Source organism: Ambystoma mexicanum, chromosome 2p (assembly GCF_040938575.1).
Source record: "Ambystoma mexicanum isolate Mex_15411 chromosome 2p, UKY_AmexF1_1, whole genome shotgun sequence".
NCBI lineage: Eukaryota > Metazoa > Chordata > Amphibia > Caudata > Ambystomatidae > Ambystoma > Ambystoma mexicanum.
Window position 1 is genome coordinate 764011251 of NC_090923.1, and position 23995 is coordinate 764035245.

The following is a 23995-nucleotide window of genomic DNA, read 5'->3' on the forward strand; positions in this document are numbered from 1 at the left end:
GCTTTATGTTTAAGAAACGATCTACGCCCTGCAGCTACATTTAGCCCCTTCATAAGAGGTAGGCTAGAGATGAGAGAACACTACTGGCTGGGAGATTCACAGTTTAAGCTGCGGGAATGGGGATGTTGAAATAGGAAGCCATAACATGTTGAATGTAGTGTTTAAGCCTCATGCCACCTGCATCAGGGGAGTAGGGAAAGACCTGTGCAGAAAAGACTGTAGCCCAATGAAATGACGGTTGCATCTGCTACTGCTGTGTCCAAAGAATGATCGAGGGAGGCTTTGACTGTAAAGGACAGCCATCTGGCATGGGTGTAAAAGGCCTTGTTAGTTTAATTCTTATTGATAATAAAATGATGTGGTTAATCCATCTCAAAACGGGTGGCCTGTTTAACAGACCTCACCCTTTCTTTAACCTCCATGCCAAACGCATATTGTACATCTGTGCCCTGCTGCATCAGTATCCTGATCTGAAGCACCTGCTCTCCAGTGGCACACAGCAGGTTCAGAGATCACAAGTGCCCTGATTGACAGCCGGGGTGACCGTAAAATCATTTCAGCCCAAAAGGCAGCATTTATAATATTCACCTATATTTCATATCTACACACTAATGATGAACTACTATCCTAGTGGCAGTGTAATCTATAACTAAAAGACATATCTGAGTTTGGGTTATGGTGAAGCTCTCACTCTCTCTCTCTCCAGAAGAGCAGACCTTAGCAGGTGATGTCCTGGAAACCAGGATTTAACATAAACACCTCAAAAATGGACTAGCCCCGCACCAGGTTGTTGTCTGCCAAAGGGCCATTGGTGGTCGTGGGGTAAGGCCATAGGCGATATTGTTAGTGGGGATAATTTATGGGGTTATTGGGACCGGGAGTTGCGGGGGTGTCCCCGCTCCATTAAAACAATTATGTGGGTTGCGGGGGCCCACCCGTAGGTTCCATAGCTTAATATTGTATGGCAATATCTCCGCGGGGATATTAACACATGGAACCGAAAAAAAACTATGTTAATAATAACCAACATGCTGGAGATGTGAACGTGTGCTGAAGAATACATTAAAATTGTTGTAAGCTTGACATATGGCGTATGCGACATACAAAGGGTCCTGAAACACTAGAACTATAGGGTCTCCTTGTTAATAAGCACCTGCTAAAAGCAACACGTCACCTTTCGATACCCTTATGGCTGGGATCGGCAGCTTCTGGCTCGCTGGATGTTTTGTGCTACAATTCCCATCAGACCTTTCCAGCACATTCATTGTTGAGGGACCTTGGGAGCTGTGATCCAAAGCATCTGGAGAACCACAGTTTGCAGATGCCCTCCCTTATGGAAAACCCCTGGTGCAGCAGAAGCTTTTTGAAATGAGTTACAAGCTTGATGTATTTTATTTATTTATTTATTTATAATTATATAGCGCGCAAACAGCCCAGGGGCATTGAGGCGCTGTTACTTGCAAGAGCTTAGTTACAAAGGTACAGGAATGGTAGCAGTCGTTGACACATTATAATACTACTGAATACTGTATGGAGAAGGGTGTGGGCAGTTCTGCTTCTTAAGTGTTGTTTAAAGAACATGCATGTTGCAATGGGGTCAAAAGCAATTTCCAGTTTCGGGGTAGAGGGCCATGCAGTGGGACTATGTGCTTTACATGCTATAGGTTGACAACATAGACTAAGAATGAAATTAAAACAACGTAAATGCTGTCCCTAATGTGAATCCTGGTGATATTGTGGGACCCAGTCTCTCAAGAGCTGGTTAAAAAAATCCATTTGAAAAAAACTGCCCTTTAAGGAAATTTGCAACCTAGCAAGGACTTCAATGGCCACTTAATTTTGTGCGTACAGGAGGCTTAAAGCAAATGGCAATTTGCAGAGGGGAGGAAGGGGAACAGCAAAAGGGTGATGTGGGGAGGGTGCCCACGCAATGAGAGATAGCAGCTTCCCACCCAAGGGTGAATCAAATAGAGAGTAAAGAAAGTACGTTTACATTTGCCAGTGATAGTGAAAGGAGTAAACAAGACCCCGTTAAAGTATTGGATAGAATAAACTATGGAAAGACTTCTAGTCGTGATAGAAAATGTTCTATGTGTACTGGGTAGTATTTCCTTCGGTTCCTCCTTACATCATTCCATCCACAAATAACATGTTGACCCACCTTGAGGCGAGTGAAAATTCCTAGAACGCTGCGGGTGACATCACCAGCTGTGTACGTTGGATGAGGCTAGTACTATTAATTGGTCGCGTAATCTGCCCTGGGGAAGCTATATGTGAGCCAAAGAGTGAGGTCACCAAGGCGGTGAGAGGGCCGGGCTGGGCGGCTCCGACTGTCACCCGGCCAAATGATGAACAGGGTTCTAGGCAGGGAGCAACTTTCCAGAGAAGGAGGAAACAAGAACATGTGGTAGGAGCTAAAGTAGCATATTTGTAGTACCAGTTCGTTCCTCCATTTTTAAAGGGGTATCTGCAACACTCAACCACACAGCACATCAGGCAAGAAAAGCAATATAGTGTTATTGCGGCTCGAGAAAGAAAGGGTGATATTCAAGTCAAACAATACGTGCATGGTGGTTACATATCATGACACAGGATTATACATCATGAGGAAAGTGCAATTATGCAAGGAGTAATTGTGGTGTAAAAATCAAATTGCATATACAAGAGGACTGCACTCTTCCCCACTCTGCCCAGCTTTATGTTTAAGAAACGATCTACGCCCTGCAGCTACATTTAGCCCCTTCATAAGAGGTAGGCTAGAGATGAGAGAACACTACTGGCTGGGAGATTCACAGTTTAAGCTGCGGGAATGGGGATGTTGAAATAGGAAGCCATAACATGTTGAATGTAGTGTTTAAGCCTCATGCCACCTGCATCAGGGGAGTAGGGAAAGACCTGTGCAGAAAAGACTGTAGCCCAATGAAATGACGGTTGCATCTGCTACTGCTGTGTCCAAAGAATGATCGAGGGAGGCTTTGACTGTAAAGGACAGCCATCTGGCATGGGTGTAAAAGGCCTTGTTAGTTTAATTCTTATTGATAATAAAATGATGTGGTTAATCCATCTCAAAACGGGTGGCCTGTTTAACAGACCTCACCCTTTCTTTAACCTCCATGCCAAACGCATATTGTACATCTGTGCCCTGCTGCATCAGTATCCTGATCTGAAGCACCTGCTCTCCAGTGGCACACAGCAGGTTCAGAGATCACAAGTGCCCTGATTGACAGCCGGGGTGACCGTAAAATCATTTCAGCCCAAAAGGCAGCATTTATAATATTCACCTATATTTCATATCTACACACTAATGATGAACTACTATCCTAGTGGCAGTGTAATCTATAACTAAAAGACATATCTGAGTTTGGGTTATGGTGAAGCTCTCACTCTCTCTCTCTCCAGAAGAGCAGACCTTAGCAGGTGATGTCCTGGAAACCAGGATTTAACATAAACACCTCAAAAATGGACTAGCCCCGCACCAGGTTGTTGTCTGCCAAAGGGCCATTGGTGCTATAGGTCTGAGAAGGGGGGAAGAGGTGGTATAGTCAAAAGGATCTCAACATAGTTGGGAAAGGATTAAACCATCTTGTTTCTCTCTCTACCTCTCTTTCCTTACTTTTTCCTCCACCAAAAACCAAAAAGCAAATAAATTCTGCATACCTACTCCTACAAAAACATACACAATCATCTCTCCCACAGCAAGCCGCATGCACTTCACCACACCGCAACAACAAACAAACAGCACATAAGCTGCACCAACAGCACTCGAGGCCTGACATTGACCCGATATTCGCACCAAAGCTCAGCGCACAGTGTATACCAAACTGAAGCCGCCAACAGGACACCACTTCTCTCACTATCCTACTCCCCCTGCAACTTCCTAACCCACCCCACCTTCTCGTTTGCAGGTCCACCTGAGCGCCTAGGAACCAACTCTGTTGGTGACAGTGCACTATACGAATACCTTTAACATTTAACATCCTTTAGCACAAAACAATTTTGGAATGATTCAAGAAGGCAAATGCCACTTGTCACAAGGACACTGATTGAACCCCATAAAGCAGGCTTGATGTCCTCAAATACTGGGGTCCCTTTTGCCTATATAAAAGAGGGGGTCTTCTACACCTTCTTCGATTCACTATCGGACAATCCAGGACTTAAGGAAAAATTCATTTGGTCTTTTTTTGGGAGAGTTAACTTTTGAAAGCCCTCGAGCAATTGACTAGAAGATGGAGTGATCAAAGGCAGAAGTGAGCTCAACGCACGCTACCCATCGCAGGGGACATTTTGAGTGACTCTTGCTGAAGGACCAAGGCCTGAAAACCACAAAACTCCCTAGGCAAACTCCCTAGGCTGGAAGAGCAGAACGTGTTTGGATTCACCATGTCACACAGCATCTTAAGAACCAGAACAGCCAGGATCCCTGTTTTCAACATATGAAATCATACTGCATTTTGAGTCGTGGTCGCTGCATTGGACCCAGAGGGTTCTACTAGTGCTGCCTTTGGCACTCACTTGATCTTTGAACCACCATGCTCACATCATCGAACCGGCTTGATGATGCATCACCCCTGCAGAGCCTCGATAAATGTCTGGCTGGAACAGAAGCTCACTGTGCAGACAAATTTGCCCAGCCACATAGAACAAGAATAGAACTGCCGGGATTTTTCATCGCAACTCAACATACACCACTGGATCATCATGTTACCCAAACTAGCAGCACACTTTATCTCAAAACAGGCTTGCTTGTCAAACTGCTCCTGGTGAGCCATTCTACCTGCATCGATCAGCGCTGTCTCGAACCGCATGAATCGCCTACTCGAATCTGACTCAATGTTGACTCGCTGGCTTGGACCAACGCAACCAATTCGAACTGCAAGCGCAACCATCTGGAGCCTAGTTTGACCCAGTTTAACTGATGTACATTGGAATCAGGAACTTTAGACTGGCTCTGTCCCCCCGTCAACTTCTTATGACCCTAGAGACTGGCTAAGTCACTTTTGCACCTTTTTCCTAAAAGGACATAACCTTTTCAATCTCCTGGTTGCATTTATTGCATGTTTTTCCTCCTTGATCAGTATCCGGTCTGCTGAATGTTTACATTCTGCATTTCACTGTCTTTCCCTTATAGAGGTGGATTTTTTAAAGCGTATTTGATAGTTGAGTGCACAATTGATTTGTGTAAAATATATATTGTTATAGAACCATCATTGGACCGTCTTTTATTTTGGAACAGTTGGCCTATTGCTGTTTGGGTTGCTACTGGCTCAAATTCACACAGGCCTTCCCCCAGCAAATGTTACAAAATGTGAAGGAGGTATACCTCTTAGCTGTGTCTGTTTTCCCTTTATGATTAAGATCACTGTTGGTTTGCAGAAGTGTGGGGGCTGAGTAGGCGGTTTCGCCACTACTCATCCTGCAGAACATACATTATTTTGTCTCAGTGAACCAGTGTGTTTATGGTCTCAATTGCTAATGGTGTAATCAGGGTGCATATGGTGTTGTGGCCTGGTCATTTTCTGGTGTCTTCTGTTCCTTGTGTGTGCAGCACCTGACCTATGCTGCAGAGGCTGTGGCCTGGTGAGCTCCTGGTCAGCCATTTGGTTATCCCAGTAGATTACCAGCACTGTGCCCAGATGAGTTCCTGGTCTCATTTATAATTGATGTGGTGCAGGAGACAGGCTAACTGGGAGGCGGCAGTGTTGGAAGACATTAGCAGAGCTACTGAGGTTTGGGGTTCTAGTGAAATCAATCTTGAGATATTTGCCACAATGCGTTGACCATGCATTCGGTTCTGGGCTTTGCAGGCTCTACTTTCAATTAAAATACCTCTTCATGGTTCGCCTATTTTGTGGTATGTGTGTATGTAACTGTATATAGCAGAGTATAGGGTTAGAAGTGGAGGAGAAGAAGTAACCAGGACCCAGCGATCAGCATGCAATGAGATGTCCTTAAAGAGCAGTGTCTACAATTCTTTCCTGATCTGCTTCTGGGAACCATCCAATTGCTTAAGGGTATTTTTTTCCAGAGCAGTGTTGCATACGATGAGACGACCTGGTTTCTTGTTCTTCTTGGCATTCCTTGTGTTCCATCCTGGTTTTATTAATGTATTGGGATTTCCTTATCATAATATGTTGTTGATTTTTAAACCAATAACAAATGATCTTAAAGCAGACTCATTCAATGAGTTTGAGGTCATCCTTCCATCACCCTCCAGCTATCCTAAATGATTTTTTAGTCCGGCACTCGTTGCCCGCTGTGCTGTTCTGCCTTGCCATAGTGCTGTTGAAGGGTTCACAATTTCCGTTCACCCAAAAGGTGCTTTGGCACCTCGCACCATACTTTCATCTTCTTGACGGGGCTCGATCTCGCCTCCCTGTGTCTTTTACAGGGTAGACCGAACGGACCTCGGCCCTTTTCAACTTCCCCTACCACAGAGGTCCCCCCATTAGCCCCTATATTGCTTCTTCAGGGTCCACATCCCCGCTTCCCACTACCTACAGCAGCCCTGTCGCCTTCACACCTCTATCCAAACTACAAAATCATTTACTGTGGACAGAAGGTCGCAGACTAATGACTCGCTCTCAGTCAATGGGTCAAACGCAAGTCTTGCAGTTCATAACGGTCCAGGTAGGTTTCTCAGGCTCGGCATGGTGCAGGCCACTTCAAGGCCTCAGCTGGAAGTGGCAATAGGTTACAACGTACACAAAATACTCCCATCCTTTGACTTTATCTGCAGAATGACAACACTGATTCTGGTTGTATTTCACCACCCATTTGCTTTGAAAAATCATGGGTGCATGTTTTGGAAGTTGCTTACTCCTGCTTTTGGAATATGCATTACCTCCACGTCCACTCTTCCTCGTCCCAGTACTTACTTCATGAGGCACCCGCCTCCGACACAGGACCTTCTTCTATTTCTTTAAATCCCTATAACTCCTCCCCCACATCCATGTCACTCAGTTTAAATTTTTCCTGCCTCCGGCAGGTTGGACTTTTTCTTCCCGGTGCGGGGCACTGGGGAGCACCGATTGCTGGCCCTCTGTGTTGGGGCTGTGTGGCGGGGCCCTCGGCTCCCTCAGGTGCGGCACTGCTCCTGGGCCCCCTGCGGGGCTTGGGGTCACAGTTGAGCTGGATTGCCTCGCTCGGTTCTTTGCTGGGCTCCGGACCGCAGCGTGAGCATTGTGTCCCGGGTCCTGCACGGCCCGGGGGAAGGTAAGGAGAGGGGAGGACTGGGATTGATGTTTTTCCCCTCTCCTCCTGTTTTGGCCATCTTGATTCGACTTGGCAGTATGGGCTAGCCTTCCCTTTTGTTGTGAGGCCTCTCTGCTTCTTGTCGTGGGGTGACAGTGGCAGAGAGTCTTTGGGAGTGCGGGGGCTCTGTTCTGTCGCAGGCATGTCACATACCACCCGCTCCTCAGACACACACAGCACAGGATGCACCGGATGTTAGCTGCATTATCTGGGGGAAGGTAAGGAGAGGGGAGGACTGTGCTTGATATTTTTCCCCTCTCCTGCTGGTGTGGCCATCTTGACTCCTTCAACATGCCGTTTTCCTCGTGCTTTGTGTGCACATCTTTATTGGAAATGATGGCAAGCACTTGGCAGTATGGGCTAAGCCTTCCCTTTTGTTGTGAGGCCTCTCTGCTTCTTGTCGTGGGGTGACAGTGGCAGAGAGTATTTGAAAGTGCGGGGGCTCTGTTCTGTCGCAGGCATGCCACATACCACCCGCTCCTCAGACACACACGGCCCAGGATGCACCGGATGTCAGCTGCATTCTCTGGGGGAAGGTAAGGAGAGGGGAGGACTGTGCTTGATGTTTTCCCCTCTCTTGCTGGTATGGCCATCTTGACTCCTTTGAAAGGCCGTTACCTCGTGCTCTGTGTACACATCTTTATTGGAAATGATGGCAAGCACTTGGCAGTATGGGCTAGCCTTCCTTTTTTGCTGTGAGGACTCTCTGCTTCTTGTCGTGGGGTGACTGTGACAGAGTATTTGAAAGTGCGGGGCTCTGTTCTGTCACAGACATGTCACATACCACCAGCTCCTCAGACACACACAGCCCAGTATGCACCGGATGTTGGCTGCATTCCTTGCGTGCTGCCTGTGAATACGGCGCAGATTTTGGAAACATCTGCAAGCGGCCGGAAGGGTACCGGCCTGGCATAGTCTACACTTCGGGTTCGAGTCTCAGCGGTGCTGACTCGGTCCTTCATCCTTCCTAGACCGATGCATTGGAACGATTTAGAGCAGGGGGTTACCAGCTACTGGATACAGGGCTCAAGCCACCTCTCAGTCATGTGGTGTGTTAGTGGTGTGTTTGGGTCTGTGCTAGCTATGGACGCAGACTCCTTGTCTTGTCCTCTTCCTCTAAACTGCGCAAGGGAAAGTCAAAGGAGTTGATTTGCTTTTCCCTTGTCCGGCATGGGATTATGGAAAATGATCATGGAAGTAACGGCCATGCAGGGGGTTCCCAGTGTCTCTTCTTTTAGGCCCTAGGTCCTCCGGTGCTGACGTGTTGCTTTCACGCCTCCTCTCAGACTTGTGGGAAGTGATAGGGCACATGGTGGCACATGTCTGTGCTTAGAGGGGTTCTCAGAGCCCCTGGTGCCGGTGGAGGGGGATGTCACTTCAGTGGGTTTTCCAGTATAGGCATACCTCAGGTAGGGGGTTGCCTTTGATGTCGGCTATCCGGGATGGATTGCTTTGCCCCGCTTTGTGACAGTACTCTGCCCTTTTGACGCCAGCCTGGTGGCTCCTCTGTCGGCTGAGGGGGCCATAGTCTGCTGGACTTCTGGGCTGTCCAGTATCTTCCTTTTGATAGGTCAAATCTTTTTGTGGGCTGACAAGCATGCTGTTATATTGTGGCGCAGGCCTGTTTCAACGTCCTGTGATTTCCCTCTGGTGCAAGTGCAGTGACTGGCGGTTTTCCCTGGCTCCTCGTCTCTATCTTCTCGGAGGTGTATGGGACCGGTGGGGTTCGGCTTCCTGGGTAATGGGATCCGTCTGGAGGGGGTATCAGTTGCTGTTCCTGTCTCCTCCTGTCCAGGTTTGCATGGTTAGGACTTTGGTACCCAGCTCACGGTCCAAGTAGTTGGCCATGGGATCCGTTCTCTCCGAACGGTTGTTGTGGGTTACTGTCTTGCCCGTTCCTCTCCCTGTTCAGGGTCAAGTTTTCTACTTGCGGGTGTTCCTGGTCCCAATGCCTTCTAGGATGTGTCACCTGCTTATGGGTCTCAAGACCCTGCACTGCTTGTCCGGACGTCTGGGGAGAGCGTACTCTGGATGTTGTGCAGGGGGCGCGCTTGCTGGCTGTTCTGGGCTGGGTTCTCAGAAGGCAGTATGTCTCGACTCACCTGTTGCTGAAGTTACGGGGCACGTGGCGTCTTGCATGTTTTCCAGTTCCTTGAGCCTGTCTTCGGTTACGTCTCCTGGTGTCTTATACTCTCTCCCACTGGCTCCCGACATCTCGGCTTTCGTAGTTTTGTTTTCAGTGTCCCCAGCGCTGCGAGTGTCCCTGCTATGGTGGCGGGGGGTTTCAGGTCTACAGGCTGAGGTGTGCATGGTCCTTCCTCCTGTGACCTCTCCTACTACCAACACCAGCAGAAAGGGTATACATTGGGGGTCCTCTCAGCTCAAGGGTTGTGAGATCTGGGGAGAGCCGGTGATCATCCAATTGGCAAGAGTTGTGCCATTGTGCAAGCTCTGGTGTACTTCGAGGAGTTGCTGGACGGTCGGCGGTTTTTGGTCCGATCGGACAATACGACGGCCTTGGCATATGTGAACTGCAAAAGGGGTTCCGGCTGTTCCTTGAATGCTCTGGCAGCGCTGATAGGCACCTGGGAGGAATCTCATCTGGTGTATCTGCTGGCCTCACGGATCAGAAGGGTGGACAATGTTCAAGCGGATCTTCTCAGACGCCGGTTTTCACTCCTCTGCAGAACTGGTCCTGTTGGCCCAGGTCTTTGCGGTGACCTGTGTCAGATTAGGGTCCTTGGTTCTAGACCTGTTTGCATCCCCGGCCTCAGCAGAAGTTCCCCTCTTCTGCTCTCGGTTTCAGGTTGAGGGGATTGGGGGATGGACGCCCTCTCTGTACAGTAGCCTTGGGGTTTTCCTTTATGCCTTTCCGCCTATTCCCCTTCTGCCCCGGGTGGTTTGGCGCATCTGAGTGTCCAGGGTGACTGTGTTGTTGTTAGCTCTGTTCTGGTGCCGCCGGAGTTGGCTCCCCTCTCTGTTGGAGCTTCGTTCCTAGGAACCTTGGCTGGTTCCGAGGTGGCCGTGTCCCCTTCAAGGGGATCTGCGGTTAGAATTCCACCGGATGCAATGGGCGGTGTGGCTATTGCTCAGTCTAGGTTGATATCTCAGGGGTTCCCAGATCCTGTAGTTGAGTCCAAATGGATGCTCTTAGACCCTCCACTCTGAAGGTGTTAGGCAGACATTGGGGCCATTTCCGAGACTGGTATGGGCAGTCTGGGATCCCTCCCCTGCGTTCTGGCCTCTGCTATCCTTCGGTTCCTCCAGGAGGGGTTTTGACAGGGGCCTGGCAGTTTTTCCAGGCTTCGCTCTCAGCAGGCCTCCATGAAATTCCTTTTGGGGGACTCTGACGGTCACTTGGATGGGGAGGTGTTGGTGGTGAAGTTGATCCAGGGTTTTTCTTCTTCCCTTCCTTGTGCTGATAAAGGGCTTTCCTTTTGGGATCTCCCTCTTGTATTACGGTTCCTTCATGGGCCTCCTTTTGAGCCCATTTCCGAGATTGATATCAAACATCTTACACTGAAATCTGCTTTTCTTATTGCCCTCACTTCTGCCCGTAGGCTTGGGGAGATTGGGGCTCTCTTATGTCACGCTCCTTTCCTGAGGGTGCTGCCAGACTCGGTGGTGCCGGAGTGTGGTCCGAAGTTTCTCCCTTCAGTTGTCTCTCGGGTTTCACACCTCTCAGGGTCTGGTTCTCCCTGACTTCTTTCATGATCCAAGAACGCCTGAGGAGGTGGCTCGGCTTAACATTGATGTCCGGTGGGACGCGTTGGAGTATTTGGCTTGGTTTGCCTTTTCCACCAATCTGATAGTCTTCTGATTGCTTGTGGTCTGGCTGGGGCTGGGCATAACGCATCTGTGGTTTCCATTTTCCGGTGGTTCCGGGTTGTGATCTCTAGGGCCTATGTGGCTTCTGGCCTGCCTGTGCCTGCGCACAATCAGGGGCGGTCTACCAGGGGTTTCGCGGCTTCCTGGCCCGATGTAAGGAGGGTTTTTCTCTGCAAGAGATTTGTATGGCTGCCGCCTTGGCTGGTCTAGGCATTTTCATCAACCGCTATGGGTTGAGTTTCTCCCACTCGGGGGTTGGTTCCTTCGTGGTTGGAGTTTTTGTCTGTGGGGATGTGATTTAAGAGTTATTGTGGGTGTGTTTTGCTGCACTGTTTTTGGCTCTGTCTCATTGGGACCTTTTCCCCGTTGATGCTTTGGTATACCTCATGAAGTAAGTACTGGGACGAGGAAGAGTGGACGTGGAGGTAATGCTCTGATTACTTACCGGTAATCTTCATTACTCCTAGTCCTACTCTTCCTCGTCACAGTACTGACGACCCTCCTCACCCTCCCTGCGGGGAAGGTCCCATGCTCCGGCTTGGTAATATGAAACTGAGTGACATGGATGTGGGGGAGGAGTTATAGGGATTTAAAGAAATAGAAGAAGGTCCTGTGTCGGAGGCGGGTGCCTCATGAAGTAAGTACTGTGACGAGGAAGAGTAGGACTAGGAGTAATGAAGATTACCGGTAAGTAATCAGAGCATTACCCTACATGCCTACGAAGCGAGGTTACTATGCTGATGGAAGACTCTTTCTCACCTGTAATCCCCCTCGTCCTGTACGATAATATGAGCACTTTGTTTTAGGTCAATAGGAGTTTCTCCGATGATGAAGATATTGTGAAATGACATTGGTGAGGGGATGACGTATTGTGAGAGGATGATGGGGTAATTTAGATCGCATAATGCATATTCAAAACCCAATGCATTTTTACCTCATGTGAAATTATTTACATTTGACTGCAGTTACAATGACAGCAAGATGGTTTCAGGTTTGCATCGTGAGAAGGTTTTTTTGTCCACATATTCCCGGGGTTAAATAAAAGAAATCAAACCCTCTAGATTTCATAAAATCTGGAAGACTTACTCTTCCACCTTCCCGGGCCTCACGAAATCCCCCCCTCGAAGGATTTCCCGAACATGCGTGTAAAGCCGTGATCAGACCCCACCCACTAACATCTGCGGACCCCAAGTGCACATTGTGAAGATTTATGAGCACAATGTTCTGGTCTTACAACACTTTGGCTCAGGGCCTGTTGCCAGAGAGACACAAGTGTGCTGGACATTTAAAGATGGCGGGCTGCCCAGTCTATCCACCACAAGGGACCTGAACACGCAGTGTAGGAAAAAACTGCGTCTCCAATGACTGTTTCCCATCTGTCAGTCCTCGAAAATGATATTTCAAGATACTGCAGCAATGTGTGCAGCTGCGAGCTGAGGCAGAAGTAATGACAACAGCTATACACCCACTACTTACTACCACTCCACATGCATGCCTCACGTATGGAGCATTCGAGTATCAGGGCCAGGCAATGAGGTGGCCACTAAGCCAGGCGCTGGGTATTTTCAACACACTCCTTTCACTTACTGTCCATTGAGTGGCACTGTTGCACCATGTCTGCCTGCCACCTAGAACTGGAGACACAGGCACTACCCTGACACTCACTTGCTGAAAGTCATGGCAAATTGCCCCATCCCAACAGAACGGACATTTGTGCTATGTAGCGCCATGCTGTCCTGTTGCAAACTGTTGGGAACCCCAACAGTTTTTTTGTCTTTGAATCCCGTAATTGTGTACTTGTAAGCATCTCGGTCTGACCCTTCACTGAGAGATTAGGCATGCATGTTTACCTCATCTATTATGTTAGGGGTCGTCAACCTATGGCTCTCCAGAGGTTTTGGAATACGCCTCCCATGATTCTTCTCCATTTACTATTCCCGCCGGGTCTAATGGGAATTGTAGTCCAAACACTATGGGGGAGCCAACGGTTGCAAACCCCTGCTCTATATGTTCTGTACACATTTTAACAACACATCTCTTTCCTGCAGATGAAACAGTTCACCTTAACACGGCCGGCCTCACCGTTCGTCAAGGTCAGGCCAAAGGCATCTGTTCACTTAGAGTGTTGAACCATCCGCCTTGCACGCGCTTTTACAGGTCAAGAACCTACACGTGGAGCTGTGAGTAAGTGACGTGCAAACCTAAAATACATGGAATACAGATGGATCCACTGGTGTCCCTTTTCAGTCTTTACATCATGTTGAAAGTGGACGTTCTGCCAGAGAGATTCACCACACGGCACCTCAACTGAGAGTCTGAATGTATCTTTTGAACCAGTTTAGCCTGTTTGCACTATTCGCTGGTACAATCGGCCTGAGCGGAGAAACATGGCACGCCGAGGCCTAATAGTGGGAATCCACCATTCACTTACCAAACAGCGGAAAATGGAACATCTGTGGAAAGTCTTTTTCCCGTAAATTTTCATGGATCCGTGCAATTATATTTTGGTCTCCTGCATGAACATGAAATCCACTAGCTGTATTTTCCAGTGCTGGTTAGTAAATCCATTTACATGTCTGACACCCCAGGATATTGACGTGGGCAGATGGGCGGGTCTATAGAGATGCATTGTAATGATGGCTGCCGTGTTTAGCAGACTAACGATTTGTGCACCTGCTCTCACGTGGGCGGGTTCTTGGGGCTCATCATACAGTGAATGGTCAGAATCCCCAGGCTTGCACTGCAGTTGCAGTTCCTGTCAATTTCATTCAGACACATTCATGGCTGGAAACAAAACGATGGCATCAACACTGTTTGTGTTGTTACTGTCTTTGAGGGAAAGTGCTTTTGGCATTGTCTAGCGGCAGATCAGCTATTCGTTGTCATACCTCTGGCTGCAAATTCCCTGGCAGGATGTTGAGAGCTCGTCGGGAGGAAGCCCTTTCTTTGTATAATCTTACTCTAATGGCCTAAGTGCAGCTTCCTACACAATCCCTTCTCCAACTCTCCCTGGATCCCGATATTTTCCCTGTGTAAGCATGGAACAACCTCTACCCCTTCAAAAACGTAGCCCTTAAAATATGGTGACCACATGAATTTTAGTCATTGTAGCACCAATTGTCCATCTTGTGCTTACCTTTTACAAACCATTGGTATCGGGTGCGTAAGTTGCATTTGCTCAAATGAAACTAGCAAAGACCATAACTCCCAGAATTCATTAGTGTGTTCAATTGAAGAAAAAAAACATGAACATTGATTTTATGGTGGCATGCAGTCAACTTGTCATGTCACTGTAGTATGCACACCATTTACTACACTGACTGCCCCCACCATTGGAATGTAAATATACAATGGAACCTGAGATACATGGGGGTTCTAGGGAGGACAGCTGAAAAGGACTTTGGCAGGGGAGAGCTAACCTGGATGGATGCCAACACTACACCTCTCCAATTTACCACCTTAGTCTTAGCCTTTAAGTAAATAAACAAAGATTCCTTTTATACTTCACGTCTCCTGCCTCATCCTTACCTCCAGCGTGACCTACGTGATGTATGAAGACACTTCAGTCACCATGGAGACGTTATGGGCATTTCCATTTTGGCACCATTAAGTGCCATTTGTGAGGGGCCAGAAGACTCAGACACAGTGATGGAATCTTTGTGATCAGAAACTTTTATTATATGAAAGGGGTTGGGAAAATGCCCCTCTAAACCTAAAAACGAAGAGGGATTTCCTAGCCTCTATGAAAACTAAGGACACTGTCATATTGTCCAAATCATAAGGTCTGTCCCTGGTGTGTCTCAAAAGCCTATTTCCATCCCTATCACTAGTAACATAAACCAACTGTGCAAGGGTGATTTCTTCCTAAAGTAAAACTGTTCCTTGTAGTTCCAAACAACAGAAAAGTCCCCAGTCTCTTGGGGAAAAGGTGACAAAAATAATGTTCGACACCTGTAGGATTCCAATGATTAGGCTTGTGGCCCTTTCCCCTAGGATCCTTCTTACGCGTTTCTCTTCTTTACAACAACCCTCTGGCCTGTATTTACTTCCAGAAATGCCAATAGACCGTGCACAGCAATATCCTACTTATGCTTTTCCTATTAATTCTATGACCATGGCATGTTCCCTCCACCAAGTGTAGGATTGGTTGTACTGTGCTTTCTTCTCTTGTTTTGGGTGTAGGTCCTCTACTTGCAACATTCAAATCACTTGGTGTACTCTCCGGCCAAGCCTTCGTTCTTTCATGGACTGTCCTGCTATGGGTGGGAGCCCCAGACTCATAATGTTCACAATTACTTGGTTTACTCTCCTGCCAAGCAACACTTCCAATATGTGCTATCTCTCTTTGAGGGTGGGTCCCAGACTCGGAATGTTCGGTTTGGTTTGGTTTCAGATTCTCACATGGGTGTGTGTCCCAGACTTGCTCCTGGCTCTAAGGGTCCCAGACACACTTTCTGTATCCTCTGCCTTCACCCCTTCACTCCCCCAGACCTCTTGTACCAATCGGGTAACCCACGCACCTGTTTGCTTCTGACATGAAGTTGCCAGAATTTCCCGAGTGGCAACAACTTCTATGGAGGTTCCGGTCCCGTTCGGGACTTCATTGCATGCAGCAGCGGCTTCGTGGACATCTGTTTCTACCCAGCGATGCTTCCACTCTGCGGGGCACTTTGCCGGAGCTCCGAGGGCTCAGAGGATCCAGGTGGCAATGACACAAGCAGTCTTGGCGTCTGGGACCTTGCTTGTGTTTGCTGCTTCCTCCACTCTCAGCTTCCCTCCAGCTAGCTCTATCCTCGGCTTGCCGATTTCCTCCTTGGAGGATCGCCTCTCTCTGACATCTCAGCTATCTGAAAGTTAAACTCCCACATTGGGAATGGGACTTGCTTTGTATCGATCATGTTCATTGAAAAACTAGAATCATCATTCTACTTTTTGATAAAGATCCTTGGAAGCCTGATCATCTTCTTCTTCCCACTATATGCAAGAGAGTCAAATCTACTAGATTTAATATTTTCTAGGTTTTGAACTTTATCAGGTATATTAGAATGACTAACCTGACTATGACAAATACTGACTTTCTCAAAAGGAGGGAGGAGAGTATTGCCCGTTGGAGAGGTTAAGGGGCACTTCTGTGGGGGCATAGCACATTCTCTGAAGATAGTCATCCCTAATCTCATAAGGTGGTCCCACCCCCACGTGATCTTCCCATGGTGCACCAGCCCCAGGGAGACTATTGTACTGTGGATGCACCACCCTGCCCCCATGGGAAAAGTCTCCCTCTAGGGGTGAAGGGATAACATCCTCAGATTCGTCACACATTGTAACACATTTCCAGGCACGCTTTTGTCGTATTATTCTGGGAAGCAATCTCTTATTCTCTGCAATGCTGAGGTTGAAATTGCACCATGCAGGGGAACAATAACAGTTAACACTAGTGAGGATTTGTCAAGTTATGGCTCTCTGAATCCGGACTACAGTGGTCCCAGACCCATCATAAACCTCCTTATCCACAGCTGAAAAAGCTGAATATCGTCTTTGACACTGACATACTGACGCTGCTTTGAGTAGAGTCACTTTCCTTGTAACCCAGGGGCAAGGGTCATCACTCTATAAGTCACTACGCTGACTTCCCTTCCTGTGCAATGAATCTTACATGGCATCAGTAGCGAACCAGGGGCGGGTTGACCTACATGGAAATCAGGAGCTTTCCAGGAAGATAGTGAATAGCTGGTAAATCTGGGGCAAGGGCAGCCGCATGTCAAGCTCGCCTCAAGGGCTCTCTCTGCCTTCATATGACAAATCTATGTTCTGATCTTTTCAGTGGCCATGTTTACACCTCAGCCATCTTTAGCCCAGTGTAGCAGGTGGTATAGCCAAACACACGGTGACGGCCTCAACATGTGGCATTTGGTTAACATCCAAGATGGCGTCACAGATTAGCTCAAAGAATGGCACATTAAAGGCACCCCACGCCTTAGAAACCTTATGATGTGGTATGTTACAATTCTTTACATCATTGGCAACAATGTGTATGTCTAATCATCTGTGTAAAGACATTGTGTTTAAAGTATTTCTTTTTAAAGATTTTAAGCAAACTGGGGAGGGGGCGGAATATACCTCTCTTTTTTATTTTTCTATGAAAATGTTTCTATGTTTCTGCTCTTTCCCTGTTTTCCCTTAATTGGTCTTTAGAGCCTATTACTCAACACTGATCCTTTAAAATGATGCTTTCATGCAGATGCTAAAATAAACCAATGCAAAGACTCGAAATCCCTAACCTGCCACAATATTGATGTTTTTTTACTGAACAGCACATGTAAGCTGTCCAATGGCAGCTACCAACCCAAATCCACCAGGAGTTTCATTGAAACATGCCATAAAAAGTACATTAAAAACATCATGTGGTAACATTTCAGCATTCCCTATATTGTTGCATTGTACACATAAGCATGTTTATAAAAGATGGCATGCAAGAAGAAGCCAGCAAATGAACAGAAATCCACTCCCACGCTCTTACCGATAAGCCGCATCACGTTGGGATGGTCAAATTCCTTCATGCAGACCGCTTCGCTCAGGAAGTCTTCCATCTCAGTCCGGGTGCAGATCGCAACTGCAGGAAAACCAAACAAAATGGCTGTTTGTGAGCACTGTGCAGACTCAACAGAGGAAGCAAACAGCAGATGCAGCCATCTGTGTGCTCTCGAAAATCTTAGTAAGAGGCAACGCAGCCAACAATGAATGGCATCCTTTGTAGGACACGTGGGTAGATGCTCTGAGTTATCATGGCAGATGAGGACCCTTTCTTTTCTGAAATGCCCATGCAGCTGGGTGGCAGGGCTGGGGCAGAGCCAGTCCAACGTGATACTGACGGGTCAGCCACGTGTCGGGCAAATCTCAACGTTTTTTATTCTTTTGGTTAATTGGCATTGTTGGCCTGTCAGCGAATCTACCCATGTGCCTGAAGGCCTATCTACCTTTGTGGGAATTTCAACCACACATAATCTCACTGGCACAGCATTAGGTGTTCACAAAGCTGTAACTGGTGGCCAGTTGTACATACAAGCAGGGGCGTTGCTAGGGGGGGGCTAAGGGGGCTATAGCCCCTGATCTTTTGGTTGTAGCCCCAGACAGAATCTCAGGAGCTACAGCCAAAAGACTAGCTAGCCCCCAGTCCCAACAGTACGACATCAGCTTAGCCCCAGGTCTTTTCCAGACCTAGCAACTCCCCTGCATACAAGCAGGGAACACATTTAAAAAAAACAGATCTTGCCTTTTGGCAAGAGCACCGTTCAATTCACGTCTGTTCTGGTGATTTTAAAAGCTTTAGAAGACTTAATCAATTCCCTAAACTGGAAGCAGAAAGGGGAACCACAATCAGGACACTGTTTGCACCTGCCACGTCTTCGTGGGTCTTGCACTGATTAATTACACCCCACGGAAAGTGCCATTTTGGCACCATCACACATACACCACTTGCGCATTGCATGTTAAGGTATTGTATTACTGTGTAGTGCCTTATGGTCGCCTAGAGACCACTGTAATACTGTGTAGTGCCTTATGGTCACCCAGAGACCATCGTAATTTTGTGTAGTGCCTTATGGTCGCCCAGAGACCATTGTATTACTGTGTAGTGCCTTATGGTCACCCAGAGACCACTGTGATACTGTGTAGTGCCTTATGGTCGCCCAGAGACCTTTGTGATATTATGTAGCGCCTTATGGTCGCCCAGAGACCATTGTATTACTGTGTAGTGCCTTATGGTCACCCAGCGACCACTGTGATACTGTGTAGTGCCTTATGGTCGCCCAGAGACCATTGTGTTGTAAACCACCTACCCACCAAACCAAGTACTAGCTACGCACAATGTCCAGCCTACTAAGCTTCTACTGCATCATGGCTATTGCTACACTTCCTGCTACTAGCAAGCTGGGCAGCTACACAGAGACCCCACTACACTCACATGCACCTCTATTACATATATCACCAGATATTATGACTAACACGCATGCATATACTGACTCCAAACACCAAGCTCTGCCAGAACTTCTAGCTTACACTTCCAAGCCTAGCTCCACCCGCGATAGAAATAGCAAACTACGCGCTAGACTTAACAAACTCCATGATACACCCAGACGACTCCTCCTTCTTACAAATTCTGATATGAAACACCAAATTGGCAATACAGGCTACGCCTCCAACCGCACCCGAGCTTCAACGCTCACCCAAATACCTGTGCCCAAGACTAAATCCAGTGCTAAAAACACTCCTAATCCTACACTTACCAAAGAGGAAACTAAGGACCATTCCTATAAAGGAGCACTTCTCAATGCCAGGTCACTAGTTGCACATGCCCTTGAGATAGCTGATCTAATCACTGAGAATAACCTGGACTTCATTGCTATAACTGAAACCTGGCTACACCAGGCAGCAGGCCCATCACTTATGTTAGCCATACCTGACGGCTACACTATATGCAGACAAGACCGAGAGGGCACCCGCGGAGGCGGAATTGCCATTATCTCTAAATCAAGCCTCTCACTAAGACTAGCCCCTGCACTAACGCTACAATCCTGTGAAGCCCTCACTGCTAAACTCCTTATAAATAATAATCAATCCCTAACTATTCACCTAATCTATAGACCTCCAGGCCCGCTTGGGACCTTCGAAGAGGATCTACACAAGTTACTAACCCTCAATGCTAAAACCACCTCTCAATTGCTGGTATTAGGGGATTTTAACTTAGGATTTAACGACAAAACAGATGTGCATGCCGCGACCATCGCCCAAGCTATTAATTCCCTAGGCTTCTCCCAAAAAGTCAACAACCCTACCCATACGAAAGGTAGAATATTAGACTGGATCGCTGACTCTAACTGTACTACAGTCATCTCCTCTATCTCGGCTTTATCATGGTCTGACCACTCATTAGTGTCCTTTGACCTCCTAACCTCCCAACCATCCGCTACAGTCGTCCCCATGGCACCTTCATGCCCCACAAGAAACAAAAAGATTATGACAATAGATAATGTCATACCTGCTATTCTTCCAACCTTAAACGCCTTGCCTGACAATCTAGACCCCGGCACTTTAGTTCACGAGTATAACAAAATTATGACTGATACCTTGGACAAAATTGCCCCACTTAAAATGCGCACAAGTAAACCCAAAGCCCATCTAAATAAATGGTTCACGCCCGAACTCAAGGCCTTACGCCTCACCAAGAGAAAATATGAATCCAACTGGAAAATATGTGCAACTGCTGAGAACAAGGCTAACCTAATATCTATCTCCCGTCAATACAAAAACGCAGTCTGTCTGGCTAAGAAAAACTCATACAACGATCGTATCGCCAATTCTAAATCAAGCATGAAGGAACTCTTCTCCATCCTAAAGGAACTTGAGTCACCTATTGCCATACCAGACACTTGCACTAAAGATCAGACCTGGTGTTCTGACATCCAATATGCTCTATCTAATAAAATCACTACCCTCCAAAACAAAATTCAACTGAAAAAAGACTCGCTTAAACTCCCTACACTGTCACCACCTAAGGCGATCCACATGCCTCAACATACCAAATTTTCCTTCACCAAAACTTCCACACTTGAGATTGAAAAAATTATCCTCACCCTCAAACCATCCAACTGCAAAGGTGACATCTGCCCAGCACAGCTAATAAAAGACGCTGCCAGAGACCTATCACCATTTATCTCCAAACTGGTCAATGCATCCTTCTCTACAGGCATCATCCCAGCTAATCTAAAACAATCCTGGGTGCTCCCGTTGCTTAAAAAGCAAACTCTAGATCCTCTTATCCCCACCAATTACCGCCCAATCACTACAGTTCCGTTTCTGCTAAAGATCCTGGACAAAGTGGCCCATATACAGATTCAAAACTACCTTGAACTGCACAAACTACTAGGAACTAGACAATCTGGCTTCCGCCCACTACACGGAACGGAAACAGCCCTGATTGACTTAAAGGCCCAAATAGACGAACTGAGAGATCAGGGCAAGACAGCCCTCCTCCTCCTACTAGATCTCTCAGCTGCGTTTGATCTTGTGGACCACAAAGTCCTCTGCAAACACCTGGACGTTGCCGCTCACTTCTCCACCCAAGCCATCAGTTGGATAGAATCCTTTCTAAGTGAGAGAACTATGAGAGTCTTTTCCCCTTCGGCAGCAGCTGACCCTATACCTATTACTTGTGGAGTCCCTCAGGGATCCTGCGTCTCTCCGACCCTCTACAATATATTCACCAAACCTCTGTTCGACGATCTGGACAATCTCGGTATCACCTACACTAACTATGCAGATGATACACAGATTCTCTTCCCACTTTCTGGGGATCACAGCAGGGATGGGGAGTTGGTGAATAGAGTGTATCTCATCATTCAGGCATGGATGGCCACTCACGGTCTTTGCCTGAATGATGATAAGACAGAGTTGATCATTCTGGGCACACAAGCTAATATTAACAAATTGGGCCCGGATTACTCAGCCTTCAGCATAGACGGAAATGCCATTAAAGTCTCGAGGGAAGTAAAAACACTTGGTTTCTATCTCGACTCTACCCTGTCCTTCACTAAACAGGTAAACTCCCTAGCCTCCACTACTGCCTACACTTGTAAATTGATCAGAGCAGGCAAGCCCTTCCTGTCCAATACCAGCTGCCTAATCCTGGCTAGAGCCTTAATTCTTTCCCGACTAGATTACTGTAATGCCCTATACAGTAGCGCCAATAAAGCCACTACCCTAAGACTTCAAATTCTACAAAATAATGCTCTCAGAGCTGCATTAGGAATAAAAAAGAGGGAGCATATCTCCTCGACTAGGCGGCAACGTAAATGGCTCTCTACGGAGAATAAAATCCAGCTAAAAATGATCTCATTAACCCATAAGGCCTTAAATAATGCAGCTCCCAGCTACTTAATGGACAAAATAAAAAGAAAAACTTCTAATAGACCCATGAGAGTCGCCAATTCCAATTGTTTGGCAGTACCTAGATTCAGACTCGCCAAAATTGGTGGCGCCTGCTTCCCTGTGAAAGCTGCTAACCTGTGGAACGCCCTGCCACCTAACCTAAGAGCTGACCAACCCTTCCCCCATTTCAGAAGGAACCTTATCAAACACATTATCGCCAACAACGACTTAACACCCGAACACTCACAAGGGTAGTCCGACCCAATGCACCCTGACGTGACATCAACCTTTATGCTTATTACCGCAAATCCTGTATATTGCTAACTGTACATTCATGTAAATACGGCAAATCTTTATCTGTACATTCTTGTAATTTGTGCAATATGGTGTAATATTGTAAATTCATTTATATAACATTGTAACATTGTAAGCTTCGCATATACTTGTTGCTGCGCCCGGTAACCTAAGGGTCTGGTGCGCAATATAAATAAATAAACAAACAAACAAACAAACAAGGTCCAATGGGATGCCGCCTAGCCCCCCTTTCTGGTGGAGCCCCAAAGAAGTGTACTTATAAACTGCAACTTACACCGAGAGGGCGCAAATCGGCACCGTGACAGCATTATATTGGTAGTGGAGAGCTAGCATTGCTCTCTCCCAGTGGTGTCCTCAGTAATATGAAAACATATTTTTTGTTTTGCTTTGGTTTGCTGTTAAAAGCTAACAAAGCTGTATTTTACAGGATTAAAGGAAGGTGACTGGGCTGTGGCTGTGCAGTCCACCTGAATCATGCTGCATATGCAAAACACATACAAAGGTATCAGCCACTGTCGTCATAATCATACATTTCCCTCCATACTGCAGTGGTCACTGTTGTTTATATTACTGTATGGTCTATTCAGGAGGGCAGCATAAACACAACGCAGAACATGTATAGTTGTAACATATGCATTTGACTAACAATCCCGTTTTTATCTAGTGCAGTGGTCTTCAAACTTTTTTGGCCAGGGCCCCCCTGAGCAAAATTTGGGCAGGTCGGGACCCCCCAGAAATGCCAAATGGACAGTATATATTGCGCGCCGTCACCTGCTCCCATCAAAGTCGCTGGGCTCCCTCATCCCACTCCTACCCAGTCGCTGGTCTCTTCCCACCCCATCACACACCCAGGGCTCTCCCCACTCTGCTCCCATCACTATCCCATGGTTCCCGCCCATTGTGCTCCCACCATAGTCCCTCGGTTCCCCCATCCCGTTCCCAACACAGTCTGAGGGCCAGTGGCGGCTGGTGAATCTTTTTTAAGCGGAGGGGCATTAAGGGGAGGTTCGGGGGGGTTTCCCCCTGTGAATTTTTTTTTAAATAATAGGTTAAAATGTTGCATTGTAGAGCATACTTTTAACAAAAAATGGGTAAATAGCCAAACAGTTTGCAATTGTTGCTGGGAGTCCAGGGGGCAGGCATTGATATTTTATTTCTATCGCGCTCGTACACAAGTGTTTTAGAGCGTGACAAGGCAAGGGAGGGGAACAGAGGAGAATAAAACAGCGATCTTACTAGGCCCAGTGACATTGAGAACGCGCAAGTGTGAGGGGAAAAGTGCATGGAAGGGGGGAGAAGTGGAAAGTGCGAAGCAGAGGAGAAACAGATAAATAACAATAAATAAATAATAAAGGCAACAAACAGTGGTAGTGCAGCCAGCAATTTGCAAGTGCTACGTTTAAGGCAGCAGACAGGGTAGGTCTGAAAAGTGCAGGAAGAAAGATGGTTCTCCTCAAGTTTTAGAGTGGCAGGGCGCTGTTCCAGAGGGAGGCCCCAGCCGAAGACGGAGATCTACCCCCAGCTCGTTTCTTTGATAAACGACTGACCCTGAGGGAGTTGGAGGTAGAGGAGTGAAGAGCTCGAGAGGGGAGGTATTTGCGGAGGAATAGCTGAAGGTATTTTGGACCGAGGCCCCAGAAAGCCTTGTGGACAAGGCAGAGGGTTTTGAATGATAGAT

At 47.2% G+C, this 23995-nt stretch overlaps 1 protein-coding gene across 2 annotated transcripts in view; it reads right to left on the minus strand.

Annotated features, from left to right (window-relative positions):
• AXL (AXL receptor tyrosine kinase) overlaps nt 1-23995 on the minus strand; it is a 357115-nt gene that overhangs the window by 42115 nt on the left and 291005 nt on the right. For both annotated transcript variants that reach the window (XM_069644414.1, XM_069644413.1), the window contains exon 15: nt 17597-17689. In XM_069644414.1, coding sequence (XP_069500515.1) covers nt 17597-17689 — 93 coding nt within the window. The remainder of the gene's footprint in view (nt 1-17596; nt 17690-23995) is intronic.